We start from the raw sequence: 20,793 nt of genomic DNA on the forward strand, positions 1-20,793 counted from the left end.
TACATAAGGCTGCCATCAGCCGGCCCACTCATTACCATGTTTTATATTCCCCTGCTCTCGGAAAGCATCATGGCAAAGTAAGTAGCTCCATCCTCCCCTTCAACAGGGAAGTGACACAGCTTTATCGGAACAGGTGTAAGTGAGCTGAAAACTCCCCCACAGCCCTGGACCCGAGAGGAAGACAGGAATTGTATTTTTTCTTCCCCATCATCATCATTCCCTTCCATCCTCCCTTTCCCTCCAGCAGCAGTGCCTATGTTGTAGGCTATTTTTTTTTAAATTTTTTTAATGTTCTCTAAAATGGTCTCGAAGCTGACATCCCTGCAGCAGGAGCTGCTCAGCGCCCTGCTGGACTCGGGAGTTACCAGAGACGTGTTGATCCAGGCCCTGGACGACATGGACCCGCCGGGCCCGCCGGGCTTCGGGGTGAAGCTGGAGCGGCTGCCGCTGTCGCCCGCCGCTCCTCCTCCGGCCAAGCTGGGCGGCGCGGACGCGGACACCAAGCCCGTGTTCCACACGCTCACCAACGGCCACGCCAAGGGCAAGCTGTCCGGGGACGAGGGCTCCGAGGACGGGGACGACTTCGACACCCCGCAGATCCTGAAGGAGCTGCAGTCGCTCAACACCGAGGAGGCGGCGGAGCAGCGCGCCGAGGTGGACCGCATGCTGGCGTGAGTGCCCTTTTAAAAAAAGTTTGGAAAATAAATACAGAGGCGAAAAGGTATTGTTTTTTTATTTTTATATTTTTATTACGAGTTATTATAACTCATTTCCGTTTTTTTTATGTTGAAGTAGAGCTCCTGATAAAAAGAAATCCGATGTTAAAAGTCTTGCGAGGGACTATTACGGCCTTCTTTCTGTTTACTGATTTAAAATAACGCGCCACGCGCTGGTTTTAAGGTTCTAGTTACTAATTATCCACATGGATTAGGAGATTATTTCTTTACCTTTTTCAAAATATCAGCTTTCTATTTATTATTAACCAGCCAATACTGTTCCTTTCAACGATAAAAGAATACAAAACAAACAAAAGAAGAAAAAAAGAGAAATCAGCAAATCAACTATTGCCAGTAATAATAATAATAATAATAATAATAATAATAATAATAATAATAATAATAATAATAATAATAATAATAATAATAATAATAATATTCCATCCATTATTACTAGTTTCTATTCCCGTTATATCCTGTGCAGGGCCACGGGGTAATAATAATAATAATAATAATAATAATAATAATAATAATAATAATAATAATAATAATAATAATAATAATAATAATAATAATTGAAAAAATATCCCATCACCAACCTATTTATTTCTAATCATCTCCACTCAAATTATACTTGTCATCGCAAAACTAAATATTTGAGGGTCCATCCTCCGCTAACAGGACCGGAAGAATATCAAAACTAACCCACGTGTAGTTAAGTTATTATTAATTTTATTCTATAAATCATCAACTGGAAGATACACAGTGGCGTGTGATTAGAGTGAATGGAGATCTGGTTATTCATTGTCAAAAGTTATAAACTAACATCTCCCACTTAACCTGCACACTTAGTTGCAGGCCTCCACATTCTCCAAAACAAACAGACATGTGTAGGTTTGCTATAATTACTGATGTCCGTGTATCTGCAGCCGCTGATCTCTGTTTGCAGGGTAAGACTTCGAGTTAGATGCGAGTGTTTCTTATTGTTTAATCCTACGACGGAAAATGAACATAAAAAAAATCTGCCCCGTTAGGAGGCTAAACCAGCAGGTAAGCTCTTGCAGTTTTTAAATGCGTCATTTATTAACTCCATATGTTTACAAGTTAACAAAGTTTGTTAAAAAATAAGCTCTCTCTGTTTTATTTTTCAATTTGACATTATAATTAAATACCTCAAAAGTAATTATGGAGTGTATATATATTTTTTATAGTCTGCTCTAAAATTGTTCTCTCATATCAGATTTTTAAAGAAGAACTTTTTTAAACTATTTTTCAATATTACAGAAAATGTTAGGTATTTGCTGAAAATTTTCCACATATTTCTTTCTAGTAGGGCATCATCAGCTTGATTTTATTTAATTCTACTTATAAATAGGTCTAAGATTTTTCTCCTGTTTTATGCAACTCTTTTAAAGCTGAAATCTGTTGTTTTTTCAGACAGAACGTAAGCGCAGCTTTCTCAGCTTCCATGAACGAGCTTCAGTCCAATTGAACAAGTCTTTGAAAATATTTACAGCATGTTGAATGGATGCAGTGATAAATGGGCTGGCTGTGAGGGGGCTCATTATCTTCATAAATCAAGGCCGTGGAAAACGTTAAAAGTCAGACAGATAGCTGTGATTTAGAGTTTTTATTTTGATATAATTACAAAAATATTTTCTCTTGCTTTATCATTCATCGTCATTTTATGCAAGACATAAATAAAAAGTTTTTTTTTCTTCCAGCTGTTTAATTTGGCCAATTCTGGCTTCTTTTTGCTGCTTTACTTCCTTCTTTTTAAATGTCGTTCAGTGTTGAAATAATCTCTGTTTTCTGTGCCTGTGTTTTGCCTGAACCCAGAGAGGATCCATGGCGAGCTGCCCGCATGATCAAAGGTTACATGCAGCAGCACAACATCCCCCAACGAGAGGTGGTGGACGTCACGGGGCTGAACCAGTCTCACCTCTCCCAGCACCTCAACAAGGGCACGCCCATGAAAACACAGAAGCGAGCGGCCCTCTACACCTGGTATGTCAGGAAACAGCGGGAAATTCTACGACGTAAGTTAATATTTGAGTTTCTCACAGGTTGGCCTCGGCCTGTAATGTGTAGCTGACAACAGTGTGCTGCTTTATTTGGGTTTCAAACGTGCAGGCATATCCAGTTTCCCTATTGTGGTGAATAACAGACACATGCAGGAAAGCAATGACTTCTAGTGTGATAGAAAAACATAAATTGAGAAAAGAAAAAAACATAATGTGTTCAATTCCGTCATGGATTTTCTTATCTTGCTTTTCAGAATTCAACCAAGCAACAAACGGTTCAGTTGGAAATATGTCTGACAAGGGCAATCAGGATCCAGCATTTTTTTACCCCGAGTTCAACCCGTCTGGTCAGACCATGGGCCAGCCCGGGGACGAGCTCGGCAGCGAACCCTCCAGTAAGAAAATGAGACGCAACCGTTTCAAGTGGGGGCCTGCGTCCCAGCAAATCCTTTACCAGGCCTACGAACGGCAGAAGAATCCCAGCAAGGAGGAGAGGGAGGCGCTGGTGGAGGAGTGCAACAGGTTGGCAAGCATGACACGCAGTTGTAAACTGCCTAATATATATATATATATATCTACGTCCACCCCAAAAGTTCTAACCTCCATATTTTCACTTTTGAACTTTTTTCACGCAGAGCTGAATGTCTTCAGAGAGGCGTCTCCCCTTCAAAAGCCCAGGGCCTTGGCTCTAATCTGGTCACTGAAGTGCGAGTTTATAACTGGTTCGCTAACCGGCGTAAAGAGGAAGCCTTCAGGCAGAAGTTGGCCATGGACGCCATCACAGTACCGACACATGGACTCAACCCGCTGCTTTCGCACAGCTCGCCGCATCATCCCCAGACCAGCGCCTCCCCTCCCAGTAAGACGTCAGGTGGTGTGGCTGTGTGGATGAGAGATTTCTGTTCCTATTGTGGCTGTTGTCGTCTCAATTATGAGCTAATCGTTGGCGTCCGTTTACTGCTAAATTCGAGCTTCCGCTTTCTGAAGAGTGAAACTTGTGTCAGAAAAAAGATTCAAGGCAGCGTTGATGTGATCAGGGAGGCAGAGAAACAGAGGACAAGTGATCAATGAGCATGAGTGAGTGAGCTGAGCAAATGCCATTGTTATTCTGATCTTTGAAAACACACTGAGAACAATCCACATTGTACCTGCAATCTCCACTCCAAAGTCAGCATGGAGAGGAATGACACAAAGGGCAGCAATCCTGTGACAGGCCAGGGTCAGGCCAGGGTCAGGGAGGGGGGACAGACACATCCAGAGCACCCCGACGTAATGCCGTCATTTCTACATTTCCTCCTCCCATACAGCTCGCTAATGACAGGCGCCTTAACAGGGAGACGCTGTTCATTAATGCTCCGAACATTTCACCCTGACCCCATGTTTGCGTTCAGAGTAATTAGTATTGTCTGAGTCTACCTGGCGTATACGCAACATAAAAACAAAGCTGATAGGCACTCAGGGGAGCTTTATTCTCCGTACCATCACTCCCCCCTCCATAAATCTGTGAATTAAGAGACTCGCTCAGAAGCCATTGTTGTTCTCTCGTGTACGAACATGAGGCCACCATTGAAGGGAAAACAAATCGTTTGCCCTGGCTTGCCCTTTTGGATAAACTGGTCCCACTTGTGGAATGTCTGTTTTAGTTTTTTTTTGTGTGTGTGTGTGTGTGTGTTAGGAATGGGCGATATTTTACCGTTCACGATATACCGTCAAAATAATTCCTCACGATAAGAATTTGTCATGTCGCGGTAAAAACGATAAATTCCCGTTGATGATGTTTTTGTGTAAAGCTGATTTTTGGAAGGAAGGAAGGAAGGAAGGAAGGAAGGAAGGAAGGAAGGAAGGAAGGAAGGAAGGAAGGAAGGAAGGAAGGAAACAAGGAAACAAGGAAGGAAGGGAGAAAAGAGGAAGGGAAGAAGGAAGGAGAGAGCAGGAGGAAAGAAGGAAGGAAGGGGAAAAAAGAAGGAAGGAAGGAAGGAAGGAAGGAAGGAAGGAAGGAAGGAAGGAAGGAAGGAAGGAAGGAAGGAAGGAAGGAAGGAAGGAAGGAAGGAAGGAAGGAAGGAAAGGGGAGAAGGAAGGGAGAAAACAAGGAAAGGAGGAAGGAAGGGAGAAAAGAGGAAGGGAAGAAGGAAGGAGAGAGCAGGAGGAAAGAAGGAAGGAAGGGGAAAAAAGAAGGAAGGAAGAAAGAAAGAAAGAAAGAAAGAAAGAAAGAAAGAAAGAAAGAAAGAAAGAAAGATAAATTCCCGTTGATAAGTTTTTGTGTAACAAACATGGTGGATCTGAGAGTGAGATAGATTCATAGTTAAAAAGGTGGAGTTGAATTGGTATTTTTTTATCGTCATTTTTATTGTTATCGGGATAAATGCCAGAAATAATCGTGATACATTTTTTAGTCCATACCGCCCATCCCTAGTGTGTGTGTGTGTGTTTGCTGTTGTGGTTGTTGGTCAGAACACCTGACAGGATTGGAAACGTACCGAGGGGTCAGCAGTGAGGCTCCGGCAGCAGAAGGGAGCGCTTTGGCGGAAAAACTCCCCCCAAAAACCCTCAGCTGGGTTCTTACAAGGTGTCCCGCTGGCATCCTGCCGACAGCATCAGCTGTTTTTCAGTGTCGTCCCTGACCTGACAATAATATCCCAGCAGGGCGTCTCATTGCGTTGCTAGGGCACGGCCTGTATTATGCATGCTTAATGGACAATTAAAATCCTTTGCTACTACATCTCCCAGGCCTTTGATAAGGGGCTTCTCTGCCCTCTACTCACTATACTCTGCCCCAGCAGGAGCTCCCATTGTCCGTGGCGTATTAGAAGACTGCAGTGACTGTAACCTAGGTTCATTTATCTCTGCTGGGCCCGAAGGAGGACTGGTTTTAAAGGACCCCCTCCTCCTCCACCTTTAAGGGCGTCAGTATTGCCGCTGAGGCCCGGGCGCAGACTTGGAGCAGCAGGAGCTGTCCACTGGGGTATTGGATCTTTTCTGCCCAGACAGGACTGATCACCCCTTCTTTGCCTTTAGAAAAAAAATGCCGTAACACGCCCCCTCCTGCCCCTCTTAAACCACTGCTTCACCTTCAGTCATACGTGAGAGGTCACTGCTGGGTCATTTCAAACACTCTCCTCTCACTCAGGGAGTTTTTATTGATTCTGTTTTGCTTCGCTGATCAGTTGGTCACAACTGGATAGACAGTCAAACAGTGTGACGTGCAGTTTTGATGGTGACTTTTTTACTTTTTCACCTTCAGCAAATAAAACGGGCACCTGTGGAGTATCAACCCTGCGTTTGTGCCGATAACTTCAACCGATCTTATCAAATCCATTTTATATACGTACATATTTAAATCCTCAAACGTATTCAGTGACTGCTCCAACGCTGCAGAGCCAAAGTGAACAGCTTTGATTTCTAAGGAAAATAGATTGAGGGGAGTAAAATTATGCTGATAAAATGAGAAAATGTATTAAATTTAAACTTTTACCAGTGTGCCTGTTGCTATGGAAAGTGCTCTAGAAATGTGTGAAATATACCAAATCTGTTGGAGCAGAAAAAGAAATGCTGCACCCGTTTCCATCATGGTAGTGTTTGGCCTCTGATGCAGCTCCAGGGAGGACAAGTGTCCCCAGTATTAGGCCTGTGAAGTTCATGAATATGTATCTAAAATCCCGGGATGTTTGATTGTCCCTGGATACATTATTACGGCTCCTCGCACGTGTGCTTGTGTGATTGGAATTCCTTCCCTTTTTTTTTTCTTTACACTTTTACGTCGCAACTCAATGAGCTAATTTGTATCTCAGTAAAGAGCGTCAGGCCGGGACTCGAGCCTGCGCCGCCGCTATGAGGACGACAACCTCTGTAAATGGCTCCCGCTCAACCCACTGAGCTATCCAGGGCCCGGTGTCTCATATATCTTAAAAGAAAATTATTAAGTGTAAGAAAACAACACGTTTGACGACCTTTCAGATTCATATTGCGTCTCTTTAAAATCTAAACACCGGTTTATGTATGAAGCAGATGAAGTGAGTTTAATTTGAGAGCCACAGAGGCGGCTCATGTTTTGCACATTAACAGCAATTTTGTGATACTTTATTATTTATTTATAATTTAGAGGATTGGAGGCTTTTTTTCAGCAGATCATTTTACTTTTTTTTTCCAGTTTTTAAAAAGACATTTTATTAGGACTTTGACAAGAGGGCATTTGTTTCTAATCAAGTTTTGTAAGTTAGAAGTTAGAAACTGAAAGCACGGTAAAACTAAAACATGCTGCGTAAGCAGAGCTGCATTGTTCTACACATTACCAAAGCTGCAGACTCAGAAGTTCCAGATCAGATACAGTAGCGTGTGTGTGTGTGTGTGTGTGTGTGTGTGTGTGTGTGTGTGTGTGTGTGTGTGTGTGTGTGTGTGTGTGTGTGTGTGTGTGTGTGTGTGGATTGTGCTGCTCAGTCACCTCAGGCCAACTTGAAAAAGAGACAGTCACACAGAAAAGATGGCCTAGCTCTGCACTTTCCTCTGCTGTCTCCCAGAGGGCCACAATGAGGTGAACTGATACGTCCTGCAGAGACCCAGGAGGTCTGTCATATGCATCTGCTCTACAATGGGCACTGCCTGGGGTTGGGAAGGTAGGCTTTGATATAACATGGGTCACACAGGGAGCTGGAAACCTTTAAACCAGCTGAAGATCCCTGCAGCCACTCCCCTTCCGAGGTTCTCGCCCTCCCCCTGCTTTCAGTGAGCATACCTCAGTTTTTTCTTCTCTTTTTTTCCTTTTTTGATTGTACTATCACACCAAAAGCAACATTTTACTTCTGCACAATTTTTTAGGTGAGATTGTAAACCTTTAAGAGAATTATAATGATTAGAAATCCAGCTGCTTTCTGACTTTGGATGACGGACATCCTCCTGACTTTGAGCTTCCCTGCAGCTAGAATTCCTGCCAAAGCCGAAGGAGCACAACTGGACTGAATAGCATCCTTTTCTCCCTGCAACACTTAAAGAGGTCGCCAAGCTCTGAGATAACTGACTTTTTATGAGTCCTCCTCTATTGTGTAGCAATGGGGGTCATGAGTCCAATGGAGTGGTTTATTGTTCGGCGGCAGTGTTTACAAGGCACGGCGGGCTGTTGTGGGGTTGATAGTATGTTGCAGGAGACAATATGAAGTCTGTTGGCTGCACAAAATGGAGGACAGCTACTTTAGAGGATGAAATATGGTACTGCGGGGTTGCAGTATCAGTATTCAAAGCAACTGCTGAACATTACTGGAAACAGACTTGTTCAAATATGTTTGTTTTTTCCCAATAGGTAATTGGAAGGTTTAGCACTATTGTGTTTATCTTCTAAATGGGAAACAAAGCACTTAAAACTGTGAGGTTAATAACATAAAGACCACAAACAGGAAGGAATTCAGTTAGTCATCAACAATAAATGTTTAATTTGTACCAAAACTAAAACATTTATCAGTTTTTGAAGTTGCGAGATGCTTTTGTTTGGTCATTTCCCCCCTTGCACTGGAACTGAAACGGGACCAAGAGCAGCTTTTTGCAGAACTGTGAGACTGAAGCAGGCTAAACATATAGATGTGCACATGCTGCTCCAGTTTCCCGCAGCATTCATTAAGAAATCAATGCTCCTCTCATTGCTCACCTTTTGTGTCAGTGCCTCTCCCTGTTTTTATCTCAAAACGGCTGTATATCAATACCTGCTGTCATGTCAGCCCTGCTTCTGCCGGGCGCTCACGCTGTCACACCTGGGTCAGGGCCGGAGGGCCCGGGGAAGATGGGAGATCTGAGAGCAAACAGAGTCTGTCTCTGCACTGTCACTGAGGGAGGGGCGCCCTCCGTGTCCGTGTGAGGCTGAGCCCACAGGATAAGAATGTGTTTGACATTGCTTGTAATTGTGTAATGTTTACTCTGTTCATATCAGAGGGGTCCTGCATCAGCAAACAGGCATTTGATTGTCAGCCGTGGGAGGGGTTAAGCATTCCTCTGGGCCTCAGGCGAGAGGCAAGAAGTGGTCTAGACGTGGGATTAAATAATGATACCAACTTAGGTTTTGTTGGTGCTCCGTCAGTGAATATAAATACCCTGTGAAGCCCGACGTAAAATAATTGATGGGAAATTCAAATGTTCTTTTTTTTTCCGAAAGTAATTCATGGACTTTTAAACTAAATAACCTCAAATGTTTTTGATTGTAATTTTCCTATAGTATTTTTTGCAACATAATTTTTTGCAGAAGGGTTATGATTATTTGGGTAATGCAGTAGATCTAGATCTCTATATTGGGTTTTGGTGATCCTTCACCAATAAGCAAACTGGAGTACTGAACTTGTTATGCACCTGTTTCTCTCTTGCAACCGTCTTTTCGAGTAGTTTCTTATTCGAAAATCCCAAAAAGATTAGACGATTAGAGGAACAGCGCTGAAGTTTGTGCAGCTGGCATTTTAATTTTCTTTCTCTTTCATCTCCTCTTTTTACCTCAATTTTTTTCATAGTTACTCTTCATATGTAGTTCACAAAACGGCAGTGCAGTTTGAGTACTTTTACTAATAATACTTTTGCTTCGGTTCGAAATGCAAGACTTTTCCTTGCAGCTGAGGACTTTACTTGGAATAATCTGAGTACTTCTTCCAGTCCCGGTGAACCTTCACACTGACGTAATTAGGTGGATCATCAGCAGCGTTTGTGTGCTGATCAGAGAGTCTGCTGGGAGTTGTGCTGTTGTGAGTTGGTGAGCGTGTGTACATAGTGAACGGCCTTGGCTGAGCTGCGCAGATAGCAGCAGTGGACGGGTCAGTGTGTGTTTGTTTGCCCTTTTCCTCCCCTGTCTGTGCAGAAGAGGAGGTGAGGTCTGGTTGGCTGGGGTGAGAGTGGCGTTGCCTGCGCCGCTGATTCTCTGCCCTCCGTACCTGTGACAGCTGTAACACACAGCAGCCCAGAGACTAACCAGCGGACTTTGTGTGGGTTTTTCTCTTTTCTCAGTGCGATACAGCCAGGGCCCCGGTGAGGTCACTTCCTCCACCTCCATCAGTCACCACGGCAGCAACGCCATGGCGACCAGCCAATCAGTGCTGCAGGTGTCTCCAGGAGGACTGGACCACAGTCACAGTCTACTGTCACCTGATGCCAAAATGGTGAGTGAACACGTCTCATATCAGATAAGACGAAGGCTTTAGTGTAAATGTGCAAAGCAGGGATCCTTAACCCCTCGTACCACTGGCAACAATTAGCACATTGTGCTGCTCTGTTCGGGAGGTGGAGCTCAGCTGGCAGGCAGCATTTACCAGGGTGCACCGTGCATGTTCGCCGCTCAGCCAATAAACCCGACAAGGAAACATTCTGTTCCTATTGATTAAATGCCAAGCAAAGACGAGCCGAAGGTGGAGCGTCGCCTGGTCTGCCAGAGAAATGACGCCAGTGTTTGATTTTGCTTGATTGTTTTGTTTCTTCTTCTGCATCTACAGTACTTCTCCCCTTTGGTCTAATCCAATATTTGATCAGTAACCAGGAAATCTTTGCATGGGCTCGTTGCATTGTAGTACAAAAGTACTTCTGATGTTTGATGTTTAATCAACAGTCCAAATACAACATCTTTCAAATTGTCATGTTATACCACATTGATCTATGTTAACGGTTTATTTTATTTTTAATGTGAGGAAAATATTATCACGTTTGAGACTTTGCTCTAACTTCAGTGTTAGGTGTTGTGTGAAAGGAAGACAGACGGTGCTTTGCAGAAAAACACATTTGTCAGTTTTTTATCTGCACATGATCTGGTGAGGCAGTGGGATCTAAAATAGTATATCCAGTCACATCAAGGAGGGATAATCCAGTTGTGTGTGTGTGTGTGTGTATGAGCGAGAGAGAGAAACTCACATTGTCTCCTCTGTGACACCTTTGTATGAAATTTTCTTTACATTTTTTCCTTATCAGTATTTGCTGGTATGAGTAGAGTTGCACAAGAGCAGCACTGTACAAAAGAATCTGAACTAAGTCAACATGTATGTCTGCTGTTTGTTTAGCAGTCAACATCTGTTTCACTTTGAGCGTGAATTTACACAGCAGATGCTCACGCTGTTGTAGCTTTGAGTGTTGTGTTCGGCTGAAATCAAACAGTACGGCAATAAAACAGTCCTGCCATTTCATTTCCCTTATCTGCCCCATAGATTTCTGGTTCAGGTGGAGGACTTCCTCCAGTCAGCACGTTGACAAACATCCACAGTACCCATCACAGCCACCAGCAGACGCAAAACCTCATCATGCCTCTGTCTGGAGTCATGGCCATAGCACAGAGTGAGTCCAATCTCCCTCCGTACGACCAAATACTTGTATTTATTCTACGCCGGCTAACCCATCCTCTGGTGATTTGGCAGGTTTAAACTCGTCACAGTCTCAGACGGTCCCGGTGATCAACAGCGTGGCGGGCAGCCTCGCGGCGCTGCAGCCGGTGCAGTTTTCCCAGCAGCTCCACAGTCCCCACCAGCAGAGCCTGATGCAGCAGTCTCCCAGCCAGATGAGCCAGCAGCCCTTCATGGCAACCGTCACACACTCACATAGTCAGTAACTCATAAATCTACTGTTGTACTGTATGATTGTGCTTTTAAAAGGTCTGTTTAGTTACAAATACCCGAAACATGCACCAAAGTAAGCAACGCTGTACTACAGAAGCGCCTCGTTCGTGGTCCAGACTTTTCTTACCTCCTGATTAGGAATGGGTGATATTTTACCGTTCACGATAAACCGTCCAAAAAATTCCCCACGGTAAGAATTTGTCATCTCGCGGTAAAAACAATAAATTGAGGAAATGAGAAAGAAAGAAAGAAAGAAAGAAAGAAAGAAAGAAAGAAAGAAAGAAAGAAAGGAAGGAAAGAAAGAAAGAAAGAAAGAAAGAAAGAAAGAAAGAAAGAAAGAAAGAAAGAAAGAAAGAAAGAAAGACAGAAAGGAAGGAAAGAAAGGAAGGAAGGAAAGAAATGAGCCTGAAAGAAAGAAAGAAAGAAAGGAAGGGAAGAAAGAAAGAAAGACAGAAAGAAAGACAGAAAGAAAGAAATGAGCAAGAAAGAAAGAAAGAAAGAAAGAAAGAAAGAAAGAAAGAAAGGAAGGAAAGACAGAAAGAAAGACAGAAAGAAAGAAAGAAAGAAAGAAAGGAAGGAAGGAAGGAAGGAAGGAAGGAAAGAAATGAGCCTGAAAGAAAGAAAGACAGAAAGAAAGGAAAGAAATTAGCCTGAAAGAAAGAAATGAGCAAGAAAGAAAGAAATGAGCAAGAAAGAAAGAAAGAAAGAAAGAAAGAAAGAAAGAAAGAAATGAGCCAGAAAGGAAGAAAGAAAGAAAGAAAGAAAGAAAGAAAGAAAGAAAGAAAGAAAGAAAGAAAGAAAGAAAGAAAGAAAGAAAGAAATGAGCAAGAAAGAAAGAAAGAAAGAAAGAAATGAGCCAGAAAGGAAGAAAGAAAGAAAGAAAGAAAGAAAGAAAGAAAGAAAGAAAGAAAGAAATGAGCAAGAAAGGAAGAAAGAAAGAAAGAAAGAAAGAAAGAAAGAAAGAAAGACAGAAAGAAAGACAAAGAAAGGAAAGAAATGAGCAAGAAAGAAAGAAAGAAAGGAAGGAAAGACAGAAAGAAAGAAAGAAAGAAAGAAAGAAAGAAAGAAAGAAAGAAAGAAAGAAAGAAATGAGCCAGAAAGGAAGAAAGAAAGAAAGAAAGAAAGAAAGAAAGAAATGAGCCAGAAAGGAAGGAAGAAAGAAAGAAAGAAAGAAAGAAAGAAAGAAAGACAGAAAGAAAGACAGAAAGAAAGGAAAGAAATGAGCAAGAAAGAAAGAAAGAAAGGAAGGAAAGACAGACAGAAAGAAAGAAAGAAAGAAAGAAAGAAAGAAAGAAAGAAAGAAAGGAAGGAAAGAAATGAGCCAGAAAGGAAGAAAGAAAGAAAGAAAGAAAGAAAGAAAGAAAGAAAGAAAGAAAGAAAGAAATGAGCAAGAAAGAAAGAAAGAAATGAGCCAGAAAGGAAGAAAGAAAGAAAGAAAGAAAGAAAGAAAGAAAGAAAGAAATGAGCAAGAAAGAAATAAAGAAAGAAAGAAAGAAATGAGCAAGAAAGAAAGAAAGAAAGAAAGAAAGAAAGAAAGAAAGAAAGAAAGAAAGAAAGAAAGAAAGAAAGAAATTGGGATAAATACCAGAAATGATCGTGATACATTTTTTGGTCCATACCGCCCATCCCTACTCCTGATATCAACATGAGAAACAATGGGATGATGCCTAGGCTAATGTGACTAATTTGCCTCAGCACACCTCCAACTCTTTCAGTTTTTAATCAGACAGCAGAGCTACAAACTAAACCTTTTTAGGAGTGTGGCCTCAATGAAACTGGAACCAAGAAGAAGAAATGCCAAAAATAAATAAATAAATAGCAGAATCCTGTCTATTTGGGACATGAAATATTTAAAGTAGCTCCCAAATTGTAGACATTAAAGAACATAAGATGGAGTTTTTATAAATATGTTCACAGTATTCACAATTCGGACATAGTAAAGATTCCATCTTTTACATGTCTCATTTGTATCTACAGCAAGAGAAAGTGTCATGTTTGTGATGTCATATTAAAGCAGAAGGGTTGAATGAGGCCACGTCCAGAAAGGTCCAACTTCATCGTGTTGACTTCAGGGTGAGGGTGGACTTTTGTATCAGTGACATCACTAAGGGGGAAAATCCAAGCTTACTGTGACCACGTGATCTTTGATCTCGTGGATCAAACTTTATTTCCCAGATTTCAGCATAAGGTGCATTTTGTACAACTAATTTCAACTTTAAAAACAGAAAATGACAAATGCTCTTCATCAATCATCTCTGCTTTATTAACTTCCGTTGTTTGACTATAATGATCTCCTCTATGTCCTCTTGTAGTGTATTCCCACAAACAAGAACCCCCGCAATACTCCCACCCGTCACGTTTCCCCTCGGCCATGGTGGTCACGGATGGCAACAGCCTCAGCACTCTCAGTTCCATGTCCTCGGGCAAGACGGTGAGTCCTCATCCTGCACCACAGCGCGTCTCTTAAACCTCAGCAGAGGTGACCGCTCTCTGCCTGCTGTTAGAGAATCTAGCTCAAGTAATTGTGGGGGGTTTGTGCATGAGAATCAACATTCAATTCCTGACGTCTCTGCTAAGTACCGTATTTTCTGGACTATAAGCCGCTACTTTTTTCATAGGTTTTGAACCATGCGGCTTATACAAAGGTGCAGCTATTCTGTGGATTTTTCTTCCACCGCTCGGGCGCTCTAACCGGAATTAGAATAAAAACTAAGACAAAATAAATGCAAAGAAGAATACGCTACTTATTCTTTAGCAGATAGAAGTAGGTAGAAGCAGATTTCAAACAGATAAATAGATAAATAAATACTGGTTATTTTCTCTTGGTTCTGTCCAGTTTTAATCAGCAAAGTTGCTGCCGTGTTAAAAGACACTGTTAGGAAAAGATCTATTTAGGTACAAACATGTACATCATTTACAGTTCAAAATGGTTCTGTACATGTAGTAAATGTCTAATCTAACAACATAAATATTTGCGGCTTGCATATCTTTTTTTATAAATAGAGCGGATGCGGCTTATATACAGGTGCAGCTTATAGTCCAGAAAATACGGTAATTGTGTTGTAATTTGTAATTTCAATAGTCCAGCCATTTTCTTTTTATACACATAAATCTTTCACACATACTCTGGAACAACACAATCGAAGCACACACAAGCAGCAGGAATTACATCACTACAGCAAATTGTGTGTGTGCGTGTTATGATTGTGTGTTGACTTGTTTGATTCCTGTCATGTTAGGATGCTCCCGTAAACAAGATGGTGCAACTTGGGGGTCTCTCTTGGGTAAATACAACTTTATTAGTTCAGTCGTGTAGATAGAGTGAGTGAAATTGCACACAAGCCTAATCATTGAAGTCAGACGCAGATGTGCACGCTCATCCTTTTACCTCTTGTTTGGTGCTGGTGTTCAAACACTTTCAGACAAACAGATGAGATGGATGTATGGATAGGGCACTCCTCACGTTTCCTATTTCCTCTGGAACAGCTGTCTAATCAATCACGTGTTCCCTCGGCCTGAACGCCTCTTGATTAATGCTCCCTCTCTCACTTTCATCTCTTTGGTGAGAGTCATCTCTGCGATCAGGAAATGAGACCTGTTAATCAAAGTTCTCAGGTCCCGTGCGCTGCTGCTTTCCTCCATGCTACAGTGAGGCTGCACATGAGATGAGCCGGGGGTAGAGGCGGAGGGCCCTTTTTCTTTCTTTTTTTCTTACTTTCTGGTAATTACACCTCTTCCTCTTTCCTACTTCTCCCTCCCCTCCGTGATCGCTCTAGCCTGAAATGTTGTCCACGGTGCTTTCACACGCTCAATTTCCCACGCTGAGACAGCGTGCTTGTACCGTGAGCCGCTGTTGCCTCCCCAATGGGCTGATGGGATGGCAGCTGAGAGCGGTGTGTATCCTCTGTGGCGTGGAGGAGGTGACACAAAACTAAAAAAAAAACTAAAAAACGTTCAGGGTCTCATGTCAGGCTGCCACCACTGCTGGAAGTGTGCTGGTGCCGTATAAGGGCAGAAAAAGCAAGTGCAGGTTAAAATAATGTGCGTCTTCTAGTCGAATTTAATAACTTATAGTTAGATGCTAAATACTCTAAGATATGATAAATAAAAATGTATGAAAATGTAATATTTATTTGGGTTTAAGAAAAAAACAGATTCAATCTACCTAAAAATATAGTATATATAGTCTATATTAAAGTAATCACAGTTAAATTCATGAAAGGAGGTAAAAAGTATCACAAAAAAGTTACTTTCATGCTCATCAGTTAATTTACAAAATTACTATCTGAGAGTTTCTGTATTCTGGTCACAACATTATTGTGTAGCATTTCCTAAACTCTTTTATTTAGTAAGTAACTTGCTCAAAAGCCAGGTATTTTCTTATCAGTACGGCTCTTAAAGGGGGCACGCGATCACGAGGGCATGTTCAGGCTTTATAACACCGGCTGTTTACCAAGAGACCACCATAATACCTGAGTCTGCTGAGCACTCACCTCTGCTCAGACCTCGCTGTCTAATGACTGCAGGTCACCTTTATCAGGTAAAGCTGTTTGCTGGCCGCAGGGTCAGTCCGGGGTCAGCTGCCTCCACCCACAGAGAGGCGGGATAGAGGAGAAGAGGGATGGGGAATTGTATTTGGTCAGGTGTGGCACACTGAGGTGGAGGGGTGGAAGACGTATTCAGAGTAATCGTACCAGTACAAGCAGAGGTCCTGCGTTTGCATTTTTACTTTTTTTGAAGTACGACTATACTTTAAGATATTATAATCAGAGGTGGGTAGAGTAGCCAAAATCTGTACTCAAGTAAAAGTACTGTTACTTCAGAATAATATGACTCAAGTAGAAGTAAAAAGTAGTCATCCAAATAATTACTTGAGTAAAAGTAAAAAAGTACTTGGTGAAAAAACTACTCATGTACTGAGTAACTGTTGAGTAACGTCTGATTTATTTTTTTAACACGTCCATTCAAACAGACAAAAGTACAAAATAATCATCTTCAGGCAAATTAAATCAATAAAATTAATTAAAATTAATAAAAAATAAATAATAACTTAAATTAAAATAATCTTAAAGTAAATTCAAGTACTTTAATAAATAATAAAATAAATAAAATAACAATACAAAAATAAATTAAGCACAGGCAGAACTAGAACAAGCCCATGAACTCATAGAAACTGTGTGTGTTTGAGTCTGTGTAAATGTGACAAAACATGCAAAAACAAACATTTTTTCCAAAGAATCACCCAGTGATGATGAGATTGATGCGTACGTGGATAAAAGGGATAAAAGAAAAGTAACAGCTCAACGTAGCCTAATGTAGCGGAGTAAGAGTAACAGTTTCTTCTTCACAAATCTACTCAAGTAAAAGTAAAAAGTATAGTGATTCAAAACTACTCCTAAAAGTACAACATTTCCCAAAACTTACTCAAGTAAATGTAACGGAGTAAATGTAACTTGTTACTACCCACCTCTGATTATAATCAACATAAATATGTGTGAAATAACCACATTTAGCATTCTGGTTAACTTGCACGGATCTCATAGTGTCATTTATACATTCAGCAGTGGGCTATTTTCAGCATACAGCCTCTAAAACCCTCACTGTGCACTCCCTCTATTTTTCTTCTTCTTCTTCTTTGAGGTGCTTTGCAGTTGTTGCCAAGGAAATGCTAGAAAAGCACCATTTCCTGTAGCTTTTTCCACCACTACTGCCATCTGTCTGAAGGGACATATGCATGCATGTCTAACAGGAACGCTCTTTCTCTAAAACAGAGCTGTGATCGGTCAGATTTTTCCGTACAGACTTTCCAAAGCCTGATAAGGGAGCCAAGAGTAGGTGAAAACAAGTTTCCCCTCGGCCTATTTGAATTACAAGACACTACCTGTTTTCACTCAGGTTGTCACATGCTAACACCACAGACCTTCGGTGGTACAGTAAAGTACGCAGGGTGGTCCAATAGACTTTGAAGGACTCTTGAAATTGCACTTTTAGACAGTAGCCAATCGTTTTCTCCTGCTGCAACAGAAATGTGTTGCACGTGGAAAAGGCTAATGTGCTAAACCTTACTAAAGAGCTACATAAAACAACAAAACGTAAAGTGTAATTACAGTTAAATAATGGAAGAGAGGACACAAAATCCAGTCCCCTGCTTGGTGGGATACCTCACTTTTATTCCCAGACCTACTTCAAACTGCAGACTTCATTTATTTAAGTGCATCAGCAATCAGTAAATTTCATTTTGTGCAAAAACAAGGTGTCCGAATTTAAATGTTCTAACTAGATGACCCGGTTACTGAACTTTATCTTTTATTATTCTTTAAGTCCTGCGACATGCAAAAAAACACTTTAACGTTGTAGCTGAGCACTGCAGACTTAATTCTATCAACTTTTTCAGCATTCAGTGCATTATATTTATAGCATAACATTTTCAATATATAAGCCCAATAAAATGCATATTTCAAGTTAAATGCACCTCGGCCACCAACACAGTTTACTGTGGCGTCCATCATACATGTAAAGTATGTATGAACAGAAACAGATGGAAAAAACTGAAAGTCGCTAAAATCAAAACTAAAAAAAAATAAAAAAATTAGACACATGCTGTTGTATTAGATTCCATAAAAAATCCCAGGTGTCCTTAATGAAGTACCCTGCCAGTGTTTTCAGCTATACGTGTATACGCGGGCACATTGTGTTTATCATTTTATGTAATGCAGGGGTACTTTGTCTTGACTTTCCCCTCTCTTTTTCGTTTTCAGTGTCCTCTTCAAGCTTGGTGAGAGTGTCCACCTGACTTCCTCGCTACCCGGCAACAGGAGCACATTTTTCCACCCTCTCGCCACGGTAACCATGACAACACTTAATAGCTCGCAGCAGCGTGCTGGGTGATGAGTCAGTCAACAAACACATGGGGCGTGATGACGGTGGGAAAGGCGGCGCAAAACAGAAATGTGGACCGAGGTGGAAAAAGGAGCCTGGATTCGCCGACGGGGGACACAAATGATGAACAAGGATGTATGATTTGGCACAATCTTTGAAAAACAGTGTTCAAATTTTCATACCTTCTTTTAAGAGTCATCCTCTGTTGTCAAATTACAAAGGAACAAAAGCACCAAATATGAACTCTGTGGACCTGAATGAAGGCTCTGGGAAGATTTGAACTATGATTTAAGTTGGAAATATGACACAGTGACAGCCATTCGTTGAAGGACGCTGAGGGACGCCTGGGATGAAAGTCTGTCCACTTGCACATGAGCAGACTGTGTAACAATCAGAATAACCTTTATTGATCTTGTGCATGCATTTTTTTTTATTTTAACTGGGCTTTAAAGGAGTCTTCCATATTATTCTTTCACACTCAGTTTACTGTACTAGCATTAGCGCAAATGATGAGCGTCTGTTCATCATTTCAACTTGTTCAATGTGTATACTGTGATTGAAAAAAGACTTTGACAATCTTGAAAGGACTATGCAATGTGTCTATGGGTGTAAACAATGCTTTGTATAACTGGAATCTGCACAAAACACCACACACTTGAGGCTGGAAATTAATATGCACTATTAAATACTGTTGAAGCTGCCTGTAAAAATAACACAAAAGCACGATGGATGGATGTGCAGGAAAACTGCCAGAGGATAATAGTTTTGAATGTGGACCTGCAATAAATACAAAAATGTGGTTTTTGCTGGAGGTTGGAGGGAATATCGACTCACATGCTTCGAACTTGACTGTTTCCGACACACAGTTTCAGGTGAATTTCAGGAATGGGCCATGCCCTCCCTCCGTGTCTCCCACTTCCTGCCGCTATGTGACAAATAGGACAAATATTGTTAATAACTCCTCACCTTAAATTGTGACACAGATTCGTCCTGGGTAGAATGAAAACACCGACAAGTATTCAGAAACCAAGCAAACATGAAAGAGGACGGCAGCGGCTCCAATCATGCAGGAATCCAGAGAGGGCACGCGTTGGGCACACACGCCCACGCTGACAGTATTAAGGTGTGTTCAGACAGCAAATATGACCCCCCACTGGCGTACAGTATGTGCTAGCTTCTTGGACAAATCACATTCCAAGTTTGTATGTAAACATGCCGCTGCAAAGATATATTAGAAGCTGTAGTCCATGGCTGGATGGTCGTGGGACCAATTGTGCATGAGAAAGCTCGACAGAATCATCACATCTGTGCAGATCCAGTGTCCTGTTCAATATTAGGTCATTATGTTGTTATTGAGTGGTAGTTTTTGACTGTTATAGGCATATCTGCTGCCATCTGATCAGAGGGTACTCATCATACCTGTGTGACTGGACATGATTTGTTTTTCCTCCTAATGTATTATTTTTGTATAAAAATTTAAATCAATCATAAATCATTATTTATACTTTTCTGTGAAAATATTTGTATTTCAAGTAAAATGCTTTTTTTCTCCTCCCCTACATGAATACATGCTTGTGGATATTTTTCATAAAATCTTAGGAAATGTAGATGTACGTTTCCTCTGGTAGAAAGAAAAGATAGTTCAGCGTTGTGTTTATAACCGTAGCAAAGATATCATGGTGTCGTAGCGTGACAACGAAATAGCCGCTTTGAAGTTCATAGATCTAAAGTGCACATTTCTTTTCAAGCAGCAAGTTCACTGAACCCGACATGTTGATGGCTCAATTCATGTGAGCCTTTATCTCGGACTGACGCTCACTGCACTGTAAAAACCTGCGGGCTGGGGACCTGTCCAGGGTATACCGCCTGCCTTTCACCTAAAGACAGCAGGGATAGGCTCCAGCAGATCCCTGTGACCCCACGTAGAAATAAGAGGATGTAGATAATGAAGGAATGGACAGTTCTGTTATTACTAATACTATAACAGTAATCTTTATTCTGGGAGTTATTCAGGAGCAAACAAACGCACTGGTGTTACCGGATACCTTTTTGGATGAAAACTTTCGTTTTTTTTTAGCTAGTCTACTTGTTGCTCCACTCACGTCCCGTGCTTCATTTCTCTGGATTGCATGCGTATCCAATGGGCAATGGCATCCGAAGGCAGCTTTTCTACATCTGTTCTTACTACCCTTTGGAGTGCAAAGTCGCATCCAGAAGAACCAAACTCATTCTTTGTGTCAAAGAGAAGAAGCGTCAGGATAGCTGGCGGATCTAATAAAGCCCACCAAAGCTGGAAACTAGAATAGATTTAAACGATGGGCTGATAGATATACTATGTGAATAATTCCAGTTCTATTGCACAATTAACCAATATAAGACACAGAGATTGAACAAAATCAAACAAAAACACCAAAAAGGAAAGGTCAGAGCTGCGGCGTAAATGCACTCTGGCTTACTCTTGTCAATTATATTTACTGACTGCGGCTTCAGATAATCATTAGCTGCCACGTGAGACAAAGATTACAGCTGATCAATTAGCATGACGCTGTTATATAGTGCAGCGGTTTTTCTAGTGACATGAATCTTTTTCTTTTGGTGTTTTAAGTCAAGCAGTTATTC

General features: G+C 41.4%; 1 protein-coding gene across 1 annotated transcript; it reads left to right on the forward strand.

Annotated features, from left to right (window-relative positions):
- Window positions 1-7: 7 nt before the first annotated feature.
- On the forward strand, window positions 8-19,733 carry hnf1ba (HNF1 homeobox Ba). Its single transcript, XM_061719626.1, has 10 exons — window positions 8-671; window positions 2,556-2,755; window positions 2,995-3,262; window positions 3,376-3,599; window positions 9,707-9,858; window positions 10,891-11,017; window positions 11,098-11,280; window positions 13,608-13,726; window positions 14,535-14,579; window positions 18,054-19,733. The coding sequence occupies exons 1-10, from the start codon at window positions 289-291 to the stop codon at window positions 18,072-18,074; spliced, it is 1,722 nt and encodes a 573-aa protein (XP_061575610.1). The 5' UTR covers window positions 8-288; the 3' UTR covers window positions 18,075-19,733.
- The last annotated feature ends 1,060 nt before the right edge of the window (window positions 19,734-20,793 follow it).

The sequence above is a fragment of the Cololabis saira genome, chromosome 4 (assembly GCF_033807715.1).
Source record: "Cololabis saira isolate AMF1-May2022 chromosome 4, fColSai1.1, whole genome shotgun sequence".
NCBI classification, from domain to species: Eukaryota; Metazoa; Chordata; class Actinopteri; order Beloniformes; family Belonidae; genus Cololabis; species Cololabis saira.